Raw genomic sequence first — 22,018 nt, 5'->3', positions numbered from 1 at the left:
ACTCAAGAGAGAGAGCTCATTAGTGGTCTTAAGTAAAAGCATGGTTGCTAGACTTCTTTGAAAAACCAGATTTAGAAAGTTGAGGAGTAAATAGGAGATGCAAAGTGTTTTTAAAAAAGTGATTTCAGGGCTTCCCTGGTGGCGCAGTGGTTGAGAGTTCCGCCTGCTGATGCAGGGGACACGGGTTCGTGCCCCGGTCCGGGAAGATCCCACGTGCCGTGGAGCGGCTTGGCCCATGAGCCATGGCCGCTGAGCCTGCGCATCCGGAGCCTGTGCTCCGCAACGGGAGAGGCCACAACAGTGAGAGGCCTGCGTACCGCAAAAAAAAAAAAAAAAAAAAAGTGACTTCAGTACTTTCTGAAATATGCCTCCTCTGTCCTTTACCCCACTAGACAGTTCACCAGTTAATGTGAAATTTAGAACCTTTACCTCAATTTATAATCCTTTACCCTCTACCATTTATAGTTGTCTTAAATATTTCCTCTATATTCATTGAGAGTGGCATTATATAGTGTGATAATTTTGGCTTCAATCATAAAACATAATTTAGAAAACTCAAGAAGAGAAGGAAAATCTATTGTATTTATGCACAGTTTTGTCCTTTCAGTTCGTTCTTCTTTCCTGGTTTTCAAAGATTTCTCCTTTTATCATTTTTTTTTTTCTGTTTAGAGAACTTCTTTTAGTCATTCTTTTAGGGTATGTTGGCTGGCAACAAATTTTTAGTTTTCCTTCATCTAAGAATGTCTTTATTTCCCCTTCATTCTTGAAAGGTGGTTGCTGGATATAGAATTCCAGGTTGGCAGTTGTTTTCTTTCAGCACTTTAAAAATGTTGTGCAACTTCCTTCTGGCTTCCATGGTTTCTGATGAGAAGTTTGCTTTTATTCGAATTGTTTTTCCCCTATAGGTTCCATTATGATTATGGGTCTGTTTTTCCTTGTAGTTCTTCTAGTATTTACATTATGCTCTATCTGTTTTCTGGCTCCATTATCAGGTGTGTACAAATTTGAATTCTCTCATAACTTTCTGGTTCATTGAACCTTCTGTAGTAATCCTCTTTATGTTTTTTTAGCTTAAAGTCTGCTTTTATCTTGTATTAATGTAGCTATACCAGCTTTTTGTTGTTGTTATACCAGCTTTTATTTGGTTGGTGTTCTTATTCTTTCTCTTTCTCTTTCTAATGTTCAGCCTTTATCTATCCTAATCTAAAGAGATGCGTTTCTTGCAAATAGTCGGATTTTTATTTTTTTGCCAGTCAGCCAGTCTGACTGGAGCTTTTAATCTATTTCTATTTATTGTAATCACAGATATATCGGGTTTTCAGTATGCTATCTTATTTTGTACTTTTTATTTGTCTTGCCTTTTCTTTGTTTTGTTTTCCTTTCTTATCCTTTTTTGGATTATTTTTTCTTATTCCATTTGTTCTCCTCTTGTTGGGAAGTTATACACTGTATTTTCCGTTCTTTTAATGCTCTAGGAATTTTAACATGCTTTCTTCAAGGAAGTCTGAAATTAATATCTTTCTTCTGCACTAAGACAATAAAAGGAACTTAGAATACTCTACCTATTTACTCCCTTCAAATTCATGTTATTACTGTTGTATATTTTAATTATATATTTTTGTAATCTTATAAACTATTACTATTATTGTTTAAGTAATCAATATTTGTTGATATTCACCAACATATTCAACATGTTCTTTGCTCTTTATTCCTTCTTAGTAGGAATCCTCCTTAATCCCTTTCATCTGGGATTAATTTTCTGCTGCCTGAGGTAGATCCTTGAGAATTTCCTTTAGTGAATGTCTGCTAGTGGCATGCTTTCTCAGTTTATGTTCATCTGAATATGTCATTATTTCACCTCCTTCCTTGAAAGACATTTTTTCTGGGTGTAGAATTCTAAGTTGACAGCTGTTTTCTTTCAGCACATTGAAGGTATCATTATTTTGCCTTTTGATTTTCATTGCTGTTGACAGTTCAGCTGTCATTCTATTTTTCCTCTGACTGTAATGTCATTTTTTTTCCTCTAGCTACTTTAATATTTTCATGTCATTTTTGATGTTTTTTATTTTCACTCTGATAATTCTAGGTGTGGGTTTTGTTGAATCTTGGCAAAACCACACAGATACAAATGATAAGTTGTTTACTTTCATTTTGAAAATTTTTAAATGTTGGATATTATAATTTAACTGTTTTATCATTATTAAGGATTTCAAATGCCACAAGTAATTTGACATTGTGAAGCATTTTTTATGACTACTTTTTTTTTCATTTTGTTTTTGTACTTTAAAAAAATTGAAGTACAGTTGATATATAATACTGTGTTAGTTTTGGATGTACAGCAAAGTGATTCAGTTATATATATATATTTTTTCAGATTGTTTTCCATTATAGGTTATTAAAAGATATTGAATATAGTTCCATGTGCTATACAATAAATCTTTGTTGCTTATCTGTTTTATATATAATAGTTTGTATCTCTTAATCCTATACTCCTAATTTATCCCTCCCCCCTTTTCCCCTTTAGTAACCATGAGTTTTCTGTGTCTGTGAGTCTGTATTCTGTTTTGTATATAGATGCATTTGTATTATTTTTTAGATTCCACATATAAGGGATAGCATACAATTTTTGTCTTTCTCTGTCTGACTTACTTAGTATGATAATCTCTAGGTCTATCCATGTTGCTGCAAATGGCAGTATTTCATTCTTTTTAATGGCTGAGTAATATTATATATATTTATATATATATATGTATATATACATATGCCACATCTTCTTAAGCCAGTTGTCTGTTGGTGGGCACTAGGATTGTTTCTATGTCTTGGCTATTGTAAATAGTGCTGCCATTGGGGTGCATGTATCTTTTCGAATTAAGAGTTTTCATCTTTTCCGGATATATGCCCAGGAGTGGGATTGCTGGATCATATGGTAGCTCTATTTTTAGTTTTTAAAGGAACCTCCATACTATTTTCTATAGTGGCTGCACTAATCTACATTCCCACCAACAGTGTAGGAGGGTTCTCTTTTCTCCACACCCTCTTCAGCATTTATTATTTGTAGACTTTCAAAAATAGATTTTAAAATTAATTAAGTTTTGGCTATGTTGGGTCTTCGTTGCTGCTCATGGGCTTTCTCTAGTTGCGGCACGTGGGGGCTACTCTTCATTGCGGTGCATGGGCTTCTCTTGTTGCATAGCACGGGCTCTAGAGCACGTGGGCTTCAGTAGTTGTGGCAAGTGGGCTCAGTAGTTGTGGCTCATGGACTCTAGAGCACAGGCTCAGTAGTTGTGGCGCAGGGGTTTACTTGCTCCACAGCATGTGGCAGCCTCCTGGATGTGGGAGACCAGTGATCGAACCCGTGTTCCCTCCATTGGCAGGCGGATTCTTAACCAGTTGCACCACTAGGGAAGTCCCTATAGACTTTTTGATGATAGCCATTCTGACTGGTGTGAGACAATACCTCATTGTGGTTTTGATTTTCATTTCATTAATAATCAGCAGTGTTCAACATCTTTTCGTATGCCTGTTGACCATCTGTATGTCTTCTTTGGAGAAATGTCTATTTAAGTCTTCCACCCATTTTTTGATTGGGTTGTTTGTTTTTTTGATGTTCAGTGCATGAGTTCTTTGTTTGTTTTGGATCTTAACCCCTTGTCGGTGGCATCATTTGCAAATATTTTCTCCCATTTTGTAGGTTGTCTTTTTGTTTTGTTGATGGTTACATTTGCTGTGCAAAAGCTTTTAAGTTTGATTAGGTCCCATTTGTTTATTTTTCTTTTATTTCTTTTGCTTTGGGAGACTGATCTGAGAAAATATTGCTACAATTAATGTCAGAGAATGTTTGCCCATCTTCTGTTGTAGGAGTTTTGTGGTGTCATGTCTTATATTTAGGTCTTTAAACCATTTTGAGTTTATTTTTGTATATGGTTTGAGGGAGTGTTCTAATTTCATTGATTTACATGTAGATGTCCAGCTTTCCCAGCACCACTTGTTGAAGAGACTTTTCTCCATTGTATGTTCTTGCCTCCTTTGTCATAGATTAATTGACCGTAGGTGTGTAGGTTTATTTCTGGGCTCTCTATTTTGTTCCATTGGTGTGTGTCTGTTTTTGTGCCCTGCCATTGCTGTTTTGGTTACCTTAGCTTTGTAGTATCATTTATGACTACTTTTTGAATACAAATAAATCAACCCATGACAAGGTAGAATTTGGAAACAGTAGAGTAGAAACAAAGATGTGCCCACTGGTGCCACATTCTGATTTGTAAAGATTCACAGAAGTCCCCAGAAGAACCTTAGGATTCTGGGAAAAGTATGGTTAAAGATTGTTAGTTGATACTTAACGTTGCATATATGATTCATTTTGATTTTTTTCAAGCATTGCTTATTAATTGCAGAGAGATTAATAGGGTTAGTACTGTACTTGCTTACACTAGGTGAAATACTCTTTTTGAGTAGAGAAAACATTTACTTTAGCCAATATATCATTCATTAAATGGCAGCTATAATATATAAGTATCATTTCTTAGATATAATGTGATATATTCTTGAAAGCCAAATATTTTAAAATTATTTTTTATTAGTTTTAACTCATTTTACTCTAATAGGAAAAGTAATGTTCAAAGGAAAAAGTTGAGAAAAGCGTGCAGAGATAACCATGGCAAACAGTTTTATCTATATTTGGGTTCATAGTGCCTTTTTTTCTTTTTGTTTCACACATGCACCTTAAGAACACGCACACAGCCAAATCAGTAGAAAAATGTTAAGTTATGGTGTATTTATTCTTTAAAATCATATAGAACAGTTTAGAAGAATGAAAGTGTTCCTGTTTACTAAGAAAGAAAACTCTCCAAGATGTATTAATTGAAAAAAACAACCCCCCCATACATACAATATAATACCATTAAGTTAAGAGAAAACAAGTAGTTATGTATTTCTATATTTAACTGTAGATATATGTATATAAATACACAGAAAAGATCTGAAAGGCTATACAGTATATCAAATCTGTGTCATAGTGATAATTTCTGAAAAGGGGTATAGGGTGGTAAAGGAAGTGGTAATGGGGACTTTTGCTTTTATCTGTGGCCTTTTTTTTTAAACAAGAATGTATTGGTATGTTACATTTGTATCTTTAATTAACAGTTTCAGTTTGAAGACAGATTATCCTTCATATTCCACTTTCTTGCCTACTTTTTCATGCTGTCTTGTGACTGTATTCCTATGTGAAATATATCCTTACAAATTCAGTTTTGTTTTTTACTCCATCATATGGCTATACCATAATTTATTTAACCAAACATCTATTTTGTTTGGCATTTAGAATGTTTCAACATTTATGTTATTAAACTAGATGATATGAAGGATATATCTTTGCATACCTTTCTAATTATCTACATAGAATAAGTTTGCTGTGTCAGAGGCTACGTTTCTAAGGCTGACAAATTGTCATTCAGAAAGCTATACTCACTTCCACTCCCCCTCAGTGGTGGGTGAAAATGTTTTTTTCCTTCTCTGGTCAACTTTGGGCATTATCTTCTTATTTTTGCTAATTTAAAAAATGTTATTTGAAAAATTTTCATTTCTTAGATTACTAGTGAGGTTGAATCTTTTTCTTTCCATGTATTTTGGCCATTAATATTCCTTTATCATTTTCCTAATTGTCTTCTCCCATTTTTTTCTTAGAGTGTTCCTTTCATTGTTGATTTGTTTGAGTGCTTCATTTATTGCACATATCAACCCTTTGTCATAAAAGTAAAAACCTTTTCTTGGTCATTTGCTTTTTAATGTTATTTATGGCCTTTTAAGAAAATGTACAGAAATATTAAATTTTTTGACTTGAATATTAAATAATTCAAGGGCCTTAGAGTTAAATAATTTCAAAAGGCACAAATAATATTAAATCAATTGAATTTTATGAATTTAAAAAATCTATTTTTTTCATTTGTTTTGAGTATTTCTTGAACACATTGGAAATGTTCATTTTTTGACCTTTGTTTAATTGCTTTTCCAATTTTTTTTTTTTTAGACTGCAGCACATAAAACCTTTTCAAATAATTAATGACTAAAGACAATTCACTAGCATAGTTTCTTAAAGAAATGTAGTGAGGCTTCCATGAGTGCTACTTCATTTGACTTTACATTAAAAACCTTATTTAAGCTTTACTGGTTTTCCTTTCAAGAATAGTAATAAGGTTTAATTTACTTTAAAACTTTTTCTAACAGTTTTTCTGCTGGTGTTAACACTTCTATAATCAGAAACAGCTAAGTTCTTATCAGGCCTATCATTGGTATAAAAATCCACTGAGAAACATACCTTCAATAGAAAATAAAGCAAGCTGAGTGGCTTTTTTTCCTCGTTTATTTAGATTTTCCTTTCTTGGCTCTTGTTAATGACTCTACAGTCTTTCAAAGCTCTTTACTTCTGGTTGGTGCTGTCACAGCTCATCAGATTTATTCTAGAGACCTGCACAGGGTGTCTGGTGAGAAAGAGGAAAGAACTATGTATGCTGCTGTGTCCTTGGCAACTTAAGGCTGAATCAAGTAAACTAAAACAAAGTTCATTGTAGATTTTTTCTTGCAAAATTTATTTGATCTTGCTGTTCTCTGTTTCGATTTTTCCCCCTCCCTTTGTATCTCATACTTAGTTCTCTCTAAATAAATGATAGAAATTTAGGAATGCCCAGTAAACTATTGGTTAACTATTGGTTTCTTCTCATATTGCCCTTCCTTTGTCTCTGGCATATACAGTCATAGGGATTTATAGCCAGTCATTTCATAAAGTCCACATGTTTAATACATGAAGGACAAGACTTGGAATCCAGCAACTTAGCATCAGAACTGGGACACCTGTTATTTTAAAGGCTATGTATGATTTTTTAAAAAAACTTTTCTTTTCCCTGTCTTTATTTGGGAAAGTTTGTAAACAAATAGGTTACTATTTTGTTTTATAAACACAATAAATGTAGGTTTTTAGTCTTCTGAGAAATTGGGGAAATTCAGAAGCAGAGGATTCTTTTAAAAATTTGACCCAGTGTTAATTTTTTTCCAATATTGTGGGATATTCAAAGGTTTTTGTTTTGTTTTATAAATATAGCTATATTATAAACCATTCTACCTGGCTTTAAAGGTACTTAAATACTTTTAAAGTTAACTATATAAATTAAACTTTAAATTTATATAATTTCTGAAACATTAATGAATTAGTTTTATTTAACGTAGTTTCAGATTTATGCATCATTGATTACAAATTAATGACCCATACTAGTGTGAAGTGTCGTCTTGTAGTCTAATTTAAGCATTTGTGACCATACAAACCAAGAAAGAGGGCAGCAAGCTTCCAGATGCTTAGAGTATAAAGTTGCAGGATCCCAAGGGTATAGAGGAATTCCTCTGGTCCAAAGGGAAATGCAGAGGAGGGGAAAACCTAGAATCAGAAAGGTGTAGCCAAGCATTCCTGTCTAGTGGCACCATATCCTGGCAGTGATCATTTTAACTCTTCTCTTGATAAAAATCCTTCAATTTATTTGGGTCCCCCACCACCTGCCTCTCATGGAAACAGCTTTAATTTCCAGGTGGAACTCAATGGTGACATGACATTTCCTTCACAACTTTGTAAAACATTTCTGATTATGAATAATTGATAGAACTGGCATATTAGATTTTCTTTGTTGGTAATTCAGACATAAATTGTATGAATAGGAACTTTCTTCTTAAGATTAAAGTGAAAAATAGGTTTTAAATATAATTATCCTGGGCACTGTTAGCTGCTTCTTTGAATGGTGGTTTATTTTATATCGTGTCTGCGCGCACAAGTGTATGGTTTAGCTTTTAATTAAAATTTTAAGGGAGTGGGTTTTAAAATCTAAACTTTTGATCTTTAAAAAAAATGTAATTAGTCATTTTATATTGTAGTCTTATTTTCTCCTATGTAACATTTTCCTTTGGAACTATTTAAAAGTTAGTCTTTTTAAAGTTTTATTGAAGTATAGTTGATTTATAATGTGTTAATTTCTGCTATACAGCAAAGTGGCTCAGTTATACATATATATATTCGTTTTCAGAGTTAGTCTTTTGAGAAATATTTCAAAGTTTCCATGTGCAAACAAGAAATAGCTCTGCTCCCCACCGCCATCTCATTCTCATTTTTTAAAAAAAAAAAACCAGAAATTATGGTTGCTTTTGCTCTTTGTTTGGGTAACCAGAGGAGTATGTGGTTTCTATAACTTGTGCTTCACCTCTTTAAATTTTAAAATTAAGATTTTATAGTTTTTCGGACATACCTTTACCAAATTTTTCCCTCTTTTTATATGACTGTGTGTGTTCAGTAAACACCACATAAAGCAGCACTTTTCCTCTCTCTCTGTTATAGTGGGTCAAAAGTAGCAGAGGTACATAAAATTAAGGCTGTAAAAAGTTCAAGGTGTATCAGTCCCATCCGAAAGGTTCTGAATAAAAATTCGAGTATTTGTTTAGATATTTGCCCTTAATGTAGCTCAAAATAAAATACAGACTAATAATGCTTAGTATATTTAGTACTTTTCCTGTTTGGTATAAAAGAAATAGGTAGAAATGCTATCAACCCAAATTATTCACTAAAAAGCCAAGAAATTTTCAACAGCTGATATTTTCTTTTTCATACGTACAGCTTGGAACAAATGTTTTGCTTGTGCAAATGAGACAGCTATTATGATGCAAAGAAGTATCTTGAAGAAAAAAACAAATGTCCTTTTTCTGTTTTCAGCTAAATACTGCAGTAATTGCAAGCAGAGCCTGAAGCTTCTTTCTTGTTTCGGTTCTGTGATATATTTTAACAAGTTCTCTTGAGACTATTAAAGTGTCTTGGTTTTTAGGACATGTGGTCCAGCGGGAATAACTTTGTCTACATACGCAGTGAGTTGGCAGTTAGATTTTTGCATGTCTTCTCATTTGTTTCCAGATTCTCTGACCCAGGGTAACCTTTGGTTCTTTTCTGAAGGCAGGAGTGAAGGAAGTTTGAGCAGGTGACTGATGATCACTGTCTATACAGCCCACAGACAATATGCGAATTACTTTAGCAGCCCTCTTAATCCCCCCCCCCCCCCCCGCCCCCCGCAACCAACAAATGCAAATAGCTTCATCCCATTTGCTAGAAATTCAGGCGTGCTCCGGCAACATGGGCTTTGTTGTTAACTCGCTTTCTTCAGAAAGGCAGTTTTATTCCTGGTAGAGGAGAAAGGCTATCAAATGGAACCTAAATCACCCTTGTGGTAAATACAGCAACAGTTTGGTTCTCTGGAATATTTCTAAAGGTAGGAATTACCCCAAAAGTTTCTTTCTATTGCAGTTGAAGTTTGGTTAAAGAAATTCATTGTCTGCTTTGTTAGCTTTTGTATATTAAATATCCCAGTCATTTCTGTTATCTAAAAAAAAAAATCCTCTATTTTGTTCTAAATATTACGTGCTGAAATTGTTGGCACTATTATTTGATGAGTCACTTCTAAAAACTGTTTTACAGTACAAGGGAAAAGTCAGATTTTGGTTATTTCCACCATAAAAATGAATTAAAATAAGAAAGGAACAACCCTATTGTAAGTCAAACTTGATCACTTAAATCTCCAGTTTATAATCAAACGTTGCCAAGTGTTTTTCTATAGCTTTGAGGAATACAACATGATTTTTCACTGGTATTACGTGAGACTTATTAAAAGGACTTTTATGATATAGAAATGTGGATAACATATTTTACTAATTATTGTGTCAATACATTTAATGTGTTTTGTGGAAATTATAGTGGTGACTGCTATATTTTTTTTTAGCATAATGGAAGTCACTCTATAGAAGTCAGTCCATAAGAAAAAAGACGTTATGGTTTAAAAATTGAGTGACTTTTAAAAGCTCAGTCTTGATAAACCATAATGGAATAGAATATGAAAAATAATACATATATATATAACTGAATCACTTTGCTGTATACCTGAAACTAACACAACATCGTAAATCAACTATACTTCAATAAAATAAAGAAAAAAGAAAAGCTAGTCTTGTTAGGTGAATTGTGAATTGACCTGAAACAACTGAAGTTGCTTCTTTTTGTGTGAACTTTCCTCTCAAAATATTAAAGATTTTGGAAACTGTCATCTTCTTTAGTAATGTCATTTTAACCAAAATCTTGGTTTCTCATGAACTGAGCCAGATATGAGTAGTAATTGTGAAATAAAATGATCTTCACAGGAAGCACCCCCCAGTGAAGCTGACAGGAGTGGTTTACAAAGCATCTATGATCCGAAAGTAGAAAACAAGTATATTTTTAAAACAACACTCTTAAAGCCCTTCTAAATTCTAATTGTAATTTGTAGCTTGTTCTTGCATTTTTATGATTTCCTTTCTAGACTAAATACATATGAGAAATAATTATATAACAGGGTAGAAAAATAATGTAAATTCTACTAAATTAGATTTTCTTTCTTTTTTTTCTTCCCCCCACCCCCCGTACGCGGGCCTCTCACTGTTGTGGCCTCTCCTGTTGCGGAGCACAGGCTCCGGACGCGCAGGCTCAGCGGCCATGGCTCCCGGGCCCAGCCGCTCCACGGCATGTGGGATCTTCCCGGACCGGGGCACGAACCTGTGTCCCCTGCATCGGCAGGTGGACTCTCAACCGCTGCGCCACCAGGGAAGCCCCAATTTTCTTGTTTTAATTTTGTATGTATGCCAAGGGTAAAAGGCCTTGTCACTTAGGTATGGAGATAAATAACTGGACTTTTGTAATTTGTTTAAGTTAGAGAGCTATCCTTTCAATTTTGTTTGGAAAAATTTTCCCAGTAACATTTTTACAAGTTTTAAATCACCTTAAGATAGAATATTCTATGCAGGTTAACGTATGTTTTATAAGGTATATGTATGAAGAATTTCTTCTTTCTTCTTTAATCTGTTTACCTTAGATCTCCAAGCCCTGTTTTGAAACGGGGGAAGGAGTGACTCAAAGCTGCAGATCCTTTCAGTATATTTGGTTTTGGTTTACTTGTCCAGACATAATTTTTGAAGGCTACTGGAAGAGACATAGCAGCACTTTCCAAATGGAGACGCTCTATCAGACCCCAAAAGCAAGTTCTTTTAAATGAGATCTTTATTTTTCCGAGTGAATGATTTATTTCTTTTTATGTGAAAGTTACCTTCTATTATATGTTTAAGGTGTTTTTAATACTGTAAAACTGTGGTTCTTGGTGATGAGAGAAATCTACATGGTTCATGAAGGAGAATCAGGCGAGGCAGTGGAGGAGCTAAGGGTTTGTTCACACTACTGGACTCTCACCACGCCAACCAAACCACCTCTGCTTGGTCAATGAGCAGGGAACTGGGCAGAGCCCTCAGGTCAGAATAGATAACTGGCTGCAAGGCCCAACAAGGGTTAAATTCGAAAAGACAGGTCCTGTCTCCATAAAAACCAGGATAACTACCACTAAAAATTAGAGATTTTGTTTTCCTTTGTAACTTTTTTTCCCTTGTAGTGTTGAGTGGTAAAACAAATAAACCTTTTAAAGTGAACAAGGGGTGAGGGTCAAAAAAGGACTTCTGTGTTTGTTTTGGGCAAGTAAGAGATAGAGTAAAAAAGTGGTATGGTAGAGAAGTCTTTAAGTAATGATAAAAGGAAGAATGGTAAGCAGAGACCTGTGGGAGGCAGGATTGAGGTGTGGGAAGGTATCTGACCAGGACAGAGAGTGCCCCTGCTACTATGAATGGTAGGCCCCATATGTCTCTGATGGTCAACTGCTTGGGCAGTAGAGATGCTTTTATGACTATGTTCTGCTGAGTAAGCTTCTCTGAAAGATTTCTGCCTTGGTAATGAGGGGATCTGCTCTTTAATTCTGAAACTGCTGGAGACTGAGCTGTAGATTCTAAAGGTCTCTATAGGTATGCAGTGAACCTGTGTAGGTTTTTCTAATGTTATTTTTAGTGGATACATATATGCTAGTCTAAAAGTTGTATGGCTTTTTATCAAAACAGAATATTATAATGCTTATGTTGAATAATTGTTTTCTCTAGAGACATCTAAATATTTAGAGTGACTGGTTATATTCTTATTCAAAAAGTGGCTAGGTTGTTTATCTTTGTTGGGGCATTTTATATTTTTAATGAAAAAATTGGTATTTATTGTAGAACATTTAGAAAACAAAGATAAGTGATGAGTAAAATCTAAAAATTGTTTATATTCCTGCCATCTGGATATAATCACTGATAATATTTTTGGTGTATAAACATTAGGAAACTTTAATTAAAAAATCAGTAATGTTCATTGCCAAGAGTCATTGAGACCGACTGAGGACAGCATATGTTGTATTCTGTTCCATGTATACAGAATTGTATTGGTTTGGTCCCATCTACTTAAGTAGTCTTACTCTGTTTTTCTAGTAATTAATAGATAAATATAAAATGTGTTATGATTGTAAATATTTGAATTAGAGAAAATCCACAAGAAAATTTAAAGAGTAAAGAAAGACTATCAGAAGATGCTCCAATATTTGATGCAGTTTTTTTCCTTAAGGGTTTATATTCAGCCAAGAGAATTGAAAAAACTGAAGCACCTAAAACACTGGATTATTAAGGGCATGTTGATAGTTTGTTTTCAGTATTACTTTAAATATTTTTCTTTGTTGTTTACATGTAAGCTTCCTCAGATTTGAACCTGAAAAAATGTTTAAGCCAACCACTTAATTCTGCATTTTGTTCATTAAGTTTATAGAAAATATTTTAATTAAAAGACCGTGTCTTTTCATTTTTTCCCTCACTAATTAAAAATAGTACCCGGTTTAAGCAGAGAGCATGGGCTTTGGGGTGAGATAGACCTGAATTTGAATCCCATTTCTACCACTTCTAGACTAGATGTGTGATACTGGATTGGATGTTACTTACCTCGCTGAGCCTCTATTTCTTTATATGTAAAATCGAGAGAATAATACTTGCTTTACAAAATTGTAAACACAAATTTTAATAATATATGTGAAGTCTCTGGCTCATTTGAAGTATACAAATTTCTCTTCCCTTTTCTCCCCCAGTGTGTTTTTTTAAATGAGGTGAAATTCACATAATATAAAATTAACCATTTAAAAATGCACAAATTCAGAAACACTTATTAGTACATTCACAGTGTTGTGCAACTACCACCTTTGTCTAGTTCCAGAACATTTTCATCACCCTAGAAGGAAACCCCATACCCATCAAGCAGTTGCTCCCCACTCCCTCTTCCCCCTTGCCCCTGGTTATCACCAATCTCTATTCTGTTCCTATGGATTTACCTGTTCCAGATATTTCATGTAAATAGGATCATGTAGTATGTGATTTTGTGTCTGGCTTCTTTCATTTAGCATAATGTCTTCAAAGTTCATCCATGTCATAGCATGTATCGGTTATTCCTTTTCATGGTTGAATAGTATTCCATTGTATGTATATACCACACATTTGTTTACCCATTTATCTATTGATGGACATTTGGGCTGTTTCCACCTTTTGGCTACTTTTAATAGTGCTGCTATGAACATGCCCATACATGTACTTGTTTGAGTCCTTGTTTAACTTTTTCTTGGACCACCAGACTGTTTTCCACAGAGCTGCACAACTTTACATTCCCACCAGCAGTGTATGAGGGTTTCAATTTCTCCATATCCTTGCCAACACTTGTTATTTTCCTTTTTTTAAAATTATAGCCATCTTAGTGGGTGTGAAGTGGTACCTCACTGTGGTTTTGATTTGCAGTCCTTCCTTCATTTTTGAATGGAATGTATTCTAGAAGTTGATTTTTAAGTTGGTTGATTAGTATTTGAAGCGTATTTTTCCAAGAAATCTGTAATGTTGTGATCAAGCTGTGGTCATCTATTTAATGCATAAACTACCTGAATTGTCTCTATAATAATATAAGATCAGAGACAAAACTTGAATATTAAACATTTATTCATTTAACAAGCATTTATTGGATGCCCATTATGTGGCAGATGTTGGAGATATAACCAGATGTTGGAGATATAACAGTGGAACCCTAGACCAGATGTTGGAGATATAACAATGGAACTTACATGGTTCCTTCCCCTAAAGGAGCTCACAGTGTGTCTAGACAGATAGATGTGTAAGTAAAGATAAGATGCTGTAAGATCTGTGCCAGTAGAGATACATGCCGTATATGTGGTATATGACCATTAAGATCCTACAGTTTGCCTCGGAGCTTAGTGCTAGAGTTTTACAGAGCTGGTAATTGAGCAGAATTTCAAATAATGCATGGTAGTTTAGCTAGTGACAAGGGAGGGAAGACTTTTCTTGGGTCAGCCTCTGCAAAGGCAGTAAAGGTCAGAATGTTTGGGGATCTGAAGCAGATGATTATGGCTGAATCTATAATGATAGATGGGGAAGAGATGAGATGAGGCTGTGAAGATATCTAGAGGGCCTTGGATACCAGGCCAAGGAGTTCAGATTTTAGCATATGGGTAATGTGGCATCACTGAAGATGTTTAAGTGGAAAAGTGACATACAATTTGTATTTTAGAAAGGTCATGCTGATGTACTATAGAGTATGTGTTGGAAAGGGCAGCTGGGAATGCCAATTAAGAAGCTAGTATTGTAGCTTATGTGAGAAGTCATGAGGTCTTGGACCAAGTCATTGACAGGCATAAAGAAGAACACAACTAGGAAGTACTTAAAGGAGGTAGGCTTGGTTAGACATGTGAAGGGAGGAAGAGTACAAAGATGACTTAAAGATTTCTGACTTCTGGTAATTTGGTGAAAAAAAGGTAATGGCATTCATCAAGATAAAGCATATAGGATAAGCGTGATGATTCTCCTTTTGGACATGTTGAGTTTGAGATGCCTATTTAGATTATCTGTTAGCTATTGAAAACACAGCTCTGGAACTTGAGACAGGCCTGTTGGGGATGTGGTGGGGGGAGGTAGGCACGTGAATGCTTGAATGAGCAAGAGAACAATTTGGGAATCATTATTATGTGTAGGCAGTAGCTGAAATCAAGGGTGTGAACCAAAGTGCTCAAAACTGAGATGAGGGTGGGGAGAAGATAGCTAATCCTGGGGGACACCATAGGAAAAGTGACAGAGGTACAAGGAGAACAAGGAGGGAGTGGCCATGTGAAATCCAAGAAAGAATTTTAAAAAGAAGTGTTTAGTGCTTGCTGGAAGTCAAATAAGATCAGGAAGAAGCATCATTGTCAGTGGCTGTTAGGAGGTTATGGGTGATGTAAGCACACAGATTCCCTAAAAAGAGGTGCCTGAAGTGTGCTTGCAGAGGGTTGAAAAATGAGAAAATGACAATAATAGTGACCATGAGCTAGTCTTTCAGGAAGTTTGGTTATAAAAGAAGTGAAGGTATTAGCTGTAGATAATGTAGATAAATAGGAGTTCCTTCTTTGGAGGAAACTTCTTTCTTCCATTTGTTAGGCATTGACAGCAGTGTTTCCCCATTATCCAACCCATTGATGGAAGAAGGCAAGGAGCACCCTTAGAATCTGGGAAGGGAGAGTGAGAATAGAGACAGGGATGGTGATGGTGTTGATAATAACAGCTAACATTTATTGAGTGTATACCATGTGCCACGTACAGATTTCAGTTAATTTGCCCAAGCTATTATTTCTCATAGATATTATGTGGTAAAGCTGGATTTGAATGTAATTAATCTGGAGCCAGTGTCTCTGCACTAGATAGTAAGAAGCAGGGGAGAGAATAGGTGTAAAGAGTGGCTCGTACCAGAGTTCCATGTCCATCTGATCTCTACCCTGCTTCTTCCGAGAAAATTCATAGTCCTCAGCTAGTTCCTGCCTTCCAAAACGCCCGCTGTGATAAGTGTCAGGAACATGCTTCCTTGTTTCCTTTTCCACTAGTAACTACCCCTTGTGGTTTCCTTCAAGAGTTTTTCTTAGCTTATTTGAGGTTTTCTAAAAGGATTTTTTATTGCAAAAAATAAGGAAATAAGTGCATTTAAAAGACTGTCAGTATGCTTATGAAAAGGTGAAGTCACTCTTATGTGACAATAATAGTCCTTCAAAAAAAACTATTCAAAAAGCTAGTTTCCGAGGTAAAGCAAACTCTGTCCGTTATGAACGTTTGATTCCTAAAGCAAGGTTTCTGGGATAGGATTGTGGCTTCTCTGGTACAGGTGTGGGGAGAGGAGAGAAGAAATAGGGTAGTGTCTGAAGATACCAGTCCAGGAGGCCAGTGCTATGGTGTGGGATGGCAGCAGGAATGAAGGAACGAAGTTCATAGGGTTTACACTTGATTCTGCCTCCCCTTGGCTTTTATTGCTGCCCGTGACCCATCAGTTTGTGGCAACATGGGCTCTATGGAACAGGGAGCAAAGTTCCAGGTAGGGGCATTGGGTACCTTGACTGAGTTTCTATGAATGCCAGGCCTCCAGGTTGGATAGTTTAGGTGTAACCATCTCTATTGATATCTCCATGTTTTTCATAATTGAGGCTTGTGTTGCTTCTTTGGTTTTATAGTTACCAGTATGAAAGATCCTTAGAATAATGACAGTTTCATTGTACATGCATTTTTAAAATAAGGAAGATGACTTGCAAAGAATTCCTCAGTCTGAAAAAGTTTCCAAAGTCAAATGTTTACAGTGACAGATTTTTTACTCAATTTTGTTTTTTCCAAACCGTATTTTACTTTTCTATTTTTGGCTATCATATTTTGATTTTGTCTATTTCTAGCCTCAAATTCAAGGCATCTGTTTTTACAGTAGTTTCTGCCCTTGTTGTCATATGGTTATATATATAGCATTCAATCTGTTTGAGGAGAAGGAAATCATAAATCTGTCTTCTTAAGGAGATAGGAATTATATATATATACACACACACACACACAAATATACATATAAAATATGAACTGTATGACTGGGACCATATTTATTTCTTCTGGATTTCCTAAATTGCCTAGATTGGTAAAAAGAACACACTAGGTATTAAGTAAATGGTGGATGGAAAAATCTGGAGAACAGTAAGCAGCCATACCTCTATCATGTCTTTTTAGATCAAAAGCAAGATACATATAAATTTATATCTCTAATCCATTTTAGTTCCTCTTCAAGTCAGCCATGTGTAAGCCAAACCAGCACATGTATAACAGTAACTGGAAATAGGGGTTGCTGTTCATTTCTAAGTGTATTTCCTTTTCTATGGTAATTGTATGTGCTACTCTCTTTTCATAGCTCAGAGAATGCAAGCAGTATCTTTCAATAATAAAGCATCTTCACGTGTCAACAGAAACATACATTTAATGAGTACTGTTTGGCAATAAATACTAAATAAGGTTAAATCTCCAGGCATGAAACGTTTTACCAGCATGTTTTTGTCTGTACTTGTTAATGTTTTCTCCTTATAAGTATGCCTCCACATCTGATTTTAAAAAAACTCAAGACTTCCTCTGTCAGAGAGCACCTAGCAACTAGTGAATTATCATAGGAGTTCACAGGGTTGTCTTTTGGACCTTCTTCTTCTTTTTTAAAACACATGCACTTTGACTCAGGGGAGTGAATTTAATAGGCTTTTTTGTTAGAGGACAGAAAGCAAGGTGGCATATTAGAAAAAGCATGCACTTAGGAGATAAAAGTCTCTTAGCCAAATGGGTGATCTTGGCAAAGTTACCCAATCGCACAGAGCCTAAGTTTCCTCAGGTATAAAGTGGGGAATAATACCTACCTCATAGGACATTTGGGAGGATTACATGCAATAACAGATATTGAAGCACTTAGCATGTAACGGGTAGCCAGTACATGTTGGCGTCTACCTCCTTTCTTTCTTCAGTTCCCCCTGTTCCAGGCTTCCAGGGCTACTCTTGACTTTATTTCCTGCCTTCTGATTGTTTCCCAAGATTTATTCATTTCTTTTGCATTTTCATAATTGAGTAACTTCATATCTCTTGGACATTTTTCTTACCCAAACATTGTCTGTTCTACCTGAAGATAAACTGAGGAACCAGGTATCTTTTGTGTTAGGTGTTCACATAAAACTTTTATTAAAGATGATTAGCACATCCTTCTGTATATTTTACATACTTTTTTCAAAGAGGTTTTTACTCACTTTGTAACCACTATGAACACATGGTTGTAGTGCTATATATAATTTTCACCTTATCTTTTAAACAAATCTATTTTCTTTTTCAATAGTTTAATTAATACTGAATAGAGTTTTAGCATGGTGTGTGTATGTTATATGATTGCTCTTTGGAGGAGAGATAAAAATACATGTATAATATATATAGTTTAATTTTGCTGTTCAGTGTATTGAATGATTACTCATTCCTCTTTAAAGTAGTTTAAAAAGTATTTTGTTCTAGATGCTGGGGATATGGCAGTGGATCAAATTGAGTCTTTGCCGTTGAAAAGCTTGCTTTCTAAAGTGAAAAATTTTTAATTTTTTATAATGCATTTTTCTTACTTTGGTCATACATATATATATACCATGCATCAAGGAGTTTTATTGTAATAGAATATTATATTTGGGGGGAATATTTGAAGCTATGGCTCAAATATTTTGTGTCCCAAGATTTATTAATATCAAATGTCAAATTTTTTAGATCAAATAGTGATTTCATTACATTTGCCATGTTCCACAAAGTAATATTTTATTACAATTCTTTATATAAAATATACTTGTTTTGGAGGTCTAACATTGGCTTGCAGGTTGAAAATATTTTTCATTCATTTAGTAAACATTTTTTGAGGACCTCCTATACGCCTAGGTTCTGTCTTAAACTAACTTAGTACAGGAATTTAAACTCAGGTCCAGAGCGCAATCTATTTCCTTTTCTTCATGCCATATATTAAAAGGTGGGGACAAGAGAATGAGGATTTATTTGGATTTAGTTACTGGGAAGGGGACATTACCTTGGAAAGAATTCTTTTTGAATGGTTGGGGGAAGAAAAGCTTATTATAGGAGACTAAGGAAGCCCAGAATAATAAGGAAACTGAAGTATGAAGTATAGGCGATTCTTCTTTGTATCTTGGTAGTGAGTAGAAGGAAGATTCATGCAAGGGCTTGAAAGTACCAAAAACTAGGGAAGGAGACTTCAAAATAAGGGATATATGAGGGTTGTAAGAGAGAGCAAGGAGTTGGGGATCAAGTGATTAAATACCATGAAGAGAGGAGATAATTGAAACTGTAATGTTCCAGAGGAACCAGAGAAGATAGTTATTAGGACAAAAGTGAAAGGGGATTTGGCTTAGAAGAGTAGGGAGAAAACTTCATTTGATATAACAGGAAGAGATGAGAATGAATGAAAATAAAAGTATTTTAAGATGGAGGAATGGGATGGTTATGATCACTTCCAAAAGATAGCCTTTAATCTTCTCATAAAGTACAGTAGGGTCATTTGCTGACTGGAATGGGGTGAGAGGGAGAGGGGAGCTTAAAAAGGGGAAAATGTTCTGCCATTGAAACATACTTGGAAATCAGTGAGTTGCAGCAGTAACACCCCAGTTGAGGTTAGCATGGATGTTACAGTGATCTACAGTATCCCAATGTTCTGTAGCAGGAGTTGGCAAACTACAACCTGAGGGCCACATTTAGCCCATGTAGCCTGTGAGCTAGGAATAGTTTTTATATTCATAAAGGGTTTAAAAAAAGAGAAAGACAAAGAAGATTGTATGACAGAGACCATATGTGACCTTCAAAGCCTAAAATATTTACTCTCTGGCCCCTTAAGGAGAGAACTGACCCTTGCTTAGGACCAGAGAGAGCAAATGATAGTGTGACTCAGTGGTTGGAGCTGACATGTTGGACATGATCGAAGATCAGGGGGTGATAACGTAAGGGATACTAGTTATGAGGGTTTTGGTGGAGGTGGACAGTTGGGTGCAGGTTGATAAGGGGGTAAAGTAAAGCCAGAAGAAAGCTAACAGATTGGATGAAAATGGAGAGGGCTTGTGGCTAGATCTCACAATGAGAATGAAAAGCATGATCAGTTGGTATAAAGCAAAGATGACAGGTAAGGAAGTTGGAGGTGGAGAAGGGAGCACAGTTGGTTATCTTGGAGGTAGAAGAGCTTCACAAATTGTCTATTGATGAGATCGGGATGATGGAGCATCAGAAGTATGATATTTAAATTCCTGAAGATGATAACAGGGAGACTCTGTAAGAAGAAATAATGTGAATTAGGTTACTAGAGTTATTTGAAGAAAGTGGAAGTGGGTATGGAGTATGAGGTAGATGATGGTAAAGAGTTAAACAAAGGCTGGTGTATGTAGGTAAATTACTATAAATAAGGGGAGGGGGAAAGTGATGGTGGCAGTTAAGTGGTCTTCCATTTGCCCTGGCAGCTGTTCCATTCTCTTGACTAGGTAATTGATAGAGGTAGATAAAAAGGCTGCAGGGAAGATGTGGGAGGTCATAGGAGGTCACATTTACACATAGTCTTTGAGGATGGGAGAAGCAAGGTGGTAGATTCATTTCAAGTTGTAAAATGAAGCCCTCAAAATAAAAGTAGTTGATTTTTTTTTTTGCACAGATGTATAAATGTGTTACTTATACAGCTCTTCCTGTAAAGACTTTTTGACGTTAGTACTATTTACTATAAAGTAAAGTTCATTTTTTTGTACTAATGAAATTATTAAGGGATTAATACTAAAAATATCTCTCTTAACTATGAATATATACAATAGTAACCTGGCAGGTAATCTTCATTTGGAATATTAAAACTGTCTTGATTGGGCTACAAATAACTAATAGATACAAATCACTTGGGCATGATAGTGGTCCTTCCATGACAATGTTAATGTAGAGTCTATATTATAGCTTATGAAGCTTTACTATTAAACATACATATAGGAACATAATGTATTTTAGCCACTAAAAAAAAAAAAAAAAAAAATCTAGTTAGGGGGATTCCCCTGGCGTTTAAAAGATGAAGCAGGAGCCGTTGGTAGCTGCTTTGTTATGTTTTTCTATATTGGTGGCCAAAATGATTCCTGTATTTATGGCATAATTTTCTGAAGGAAAAACTCTTTTCTGTGCCAAGGACTAAAAATATGAGAAGCAGACAAAAGGTAAATTGACAGAAATTTTCACTGTGCTAATTAATTAAGTGGGAAGTTACTGGTTCTTATTATAAAAGCCTCTTTATTTTTTCTGGAGAATCAGACTATATCCTGATAATCTGAAATCTTAAATACCAAAAACGTCATTTTAAATGGTACCTTTATTTTAAGTGGTTTTCAATGAATGACCTTTGGAATATTTTTAAAGATTGAGTTAAATTTCTTTTGAATCATAAGAAGAAAATACCTTAATTATGTCATTTATTTTAATTGTATTTTTGTGTTGTGTGTTTTTTCCCTCAGTTCCTGTTACAAAGAATATAGCAAAAACACAGCCTTCTCCTTCCAAAGCAACCCAGCGTTCAATGCAGTCTCTACAGAAAACTGCTGTAATATTACCAACACAGCAGATCAGGAAATCAGGTCGTACTAAACCACCTGCACATACTTCAGTCCCCAAGAAGGGGAGTTCTGTTAAAAATATCACACCAAGGAAAAAAGGCCCAAACTCAGGAAGAAAGGTTAGTTGTATCTCCTACTAATTTGCATTACAGGTCTCTGTAGTGCCTTATTATTAAACACACAGCTTAGGACTTACTAAGAGTGTTATGATGCCTTTTAGGAATGTACCAAGAGTGTATAAGGCTTTTTACAAGGTGGAGTGGGGAGGGGAACGGAAAGATTGGGAGTTTGGGACTAGCAGATGTAAACTATATATAGGATGGATAAACAATAAGGACCTACTATATAGCACAGGGAGCTATATTCAATATCCTTAAACCATAATGGAAAGAAATATGAAAAAGGATATATAGCTGAGTCACTTTGCTATACAGCAGAAATTAAACACAACATTGTCAATCAACTATACCTAATTAAAATTAAAAAATAAGTATATAAGGCTTTTTAAGGCCTGTGTAACAATCAAGATTGTTATTTCTTTTCTTGGATAAATTTAAAACTAAATAGTGTTTGACCTCTTCAAAACCACATTGAAAATACTGCATGGGTGTATTTAT

At 35.1% G+C, this 22,018-nt stretch overlaps 1 protein-coding gene across 1 annotated transcript in view; it reads left to right on the top strand.

Moving 5' to 3' along the window:
• The window catches only part of SCML2 (Scm polycomb group protein like 2), a gene marked incomplete at its 3' end in the record, with an annotated part of 85,166 nt that overhangs the window by 45,664 nt on the left and 17,484 nt on the right, over positions 1–22,018 (top strand). Inside the window, exon 8 of the mRNA XM_082680669.1 lies at positions 21,303–21,520. Coding sequence (XP_082536795.1) covers positions 21,303–21,520 — 218 coding nt within the window. The remainder of the gene's footprint in view (positions 1–21,302; positions 21,521–22,018) is intronic.

This window comes from Grampus griseus, assembly GCF_964374135.1.
Source record: "Grampus griseus genome assembly, chromosome: X".
Classification (NCBI taxonomy): domain Eukaryota; kingdom Metazoa; phylum Chordata; class Mammalia; order Artiodactyla; family Delphinidae; genus Grampus; species Grampus griseus.
Note: the sequence above shows the minus strand (reverse complement) of the source record. Positions and strands in the feature narration are given on the sequence as shown.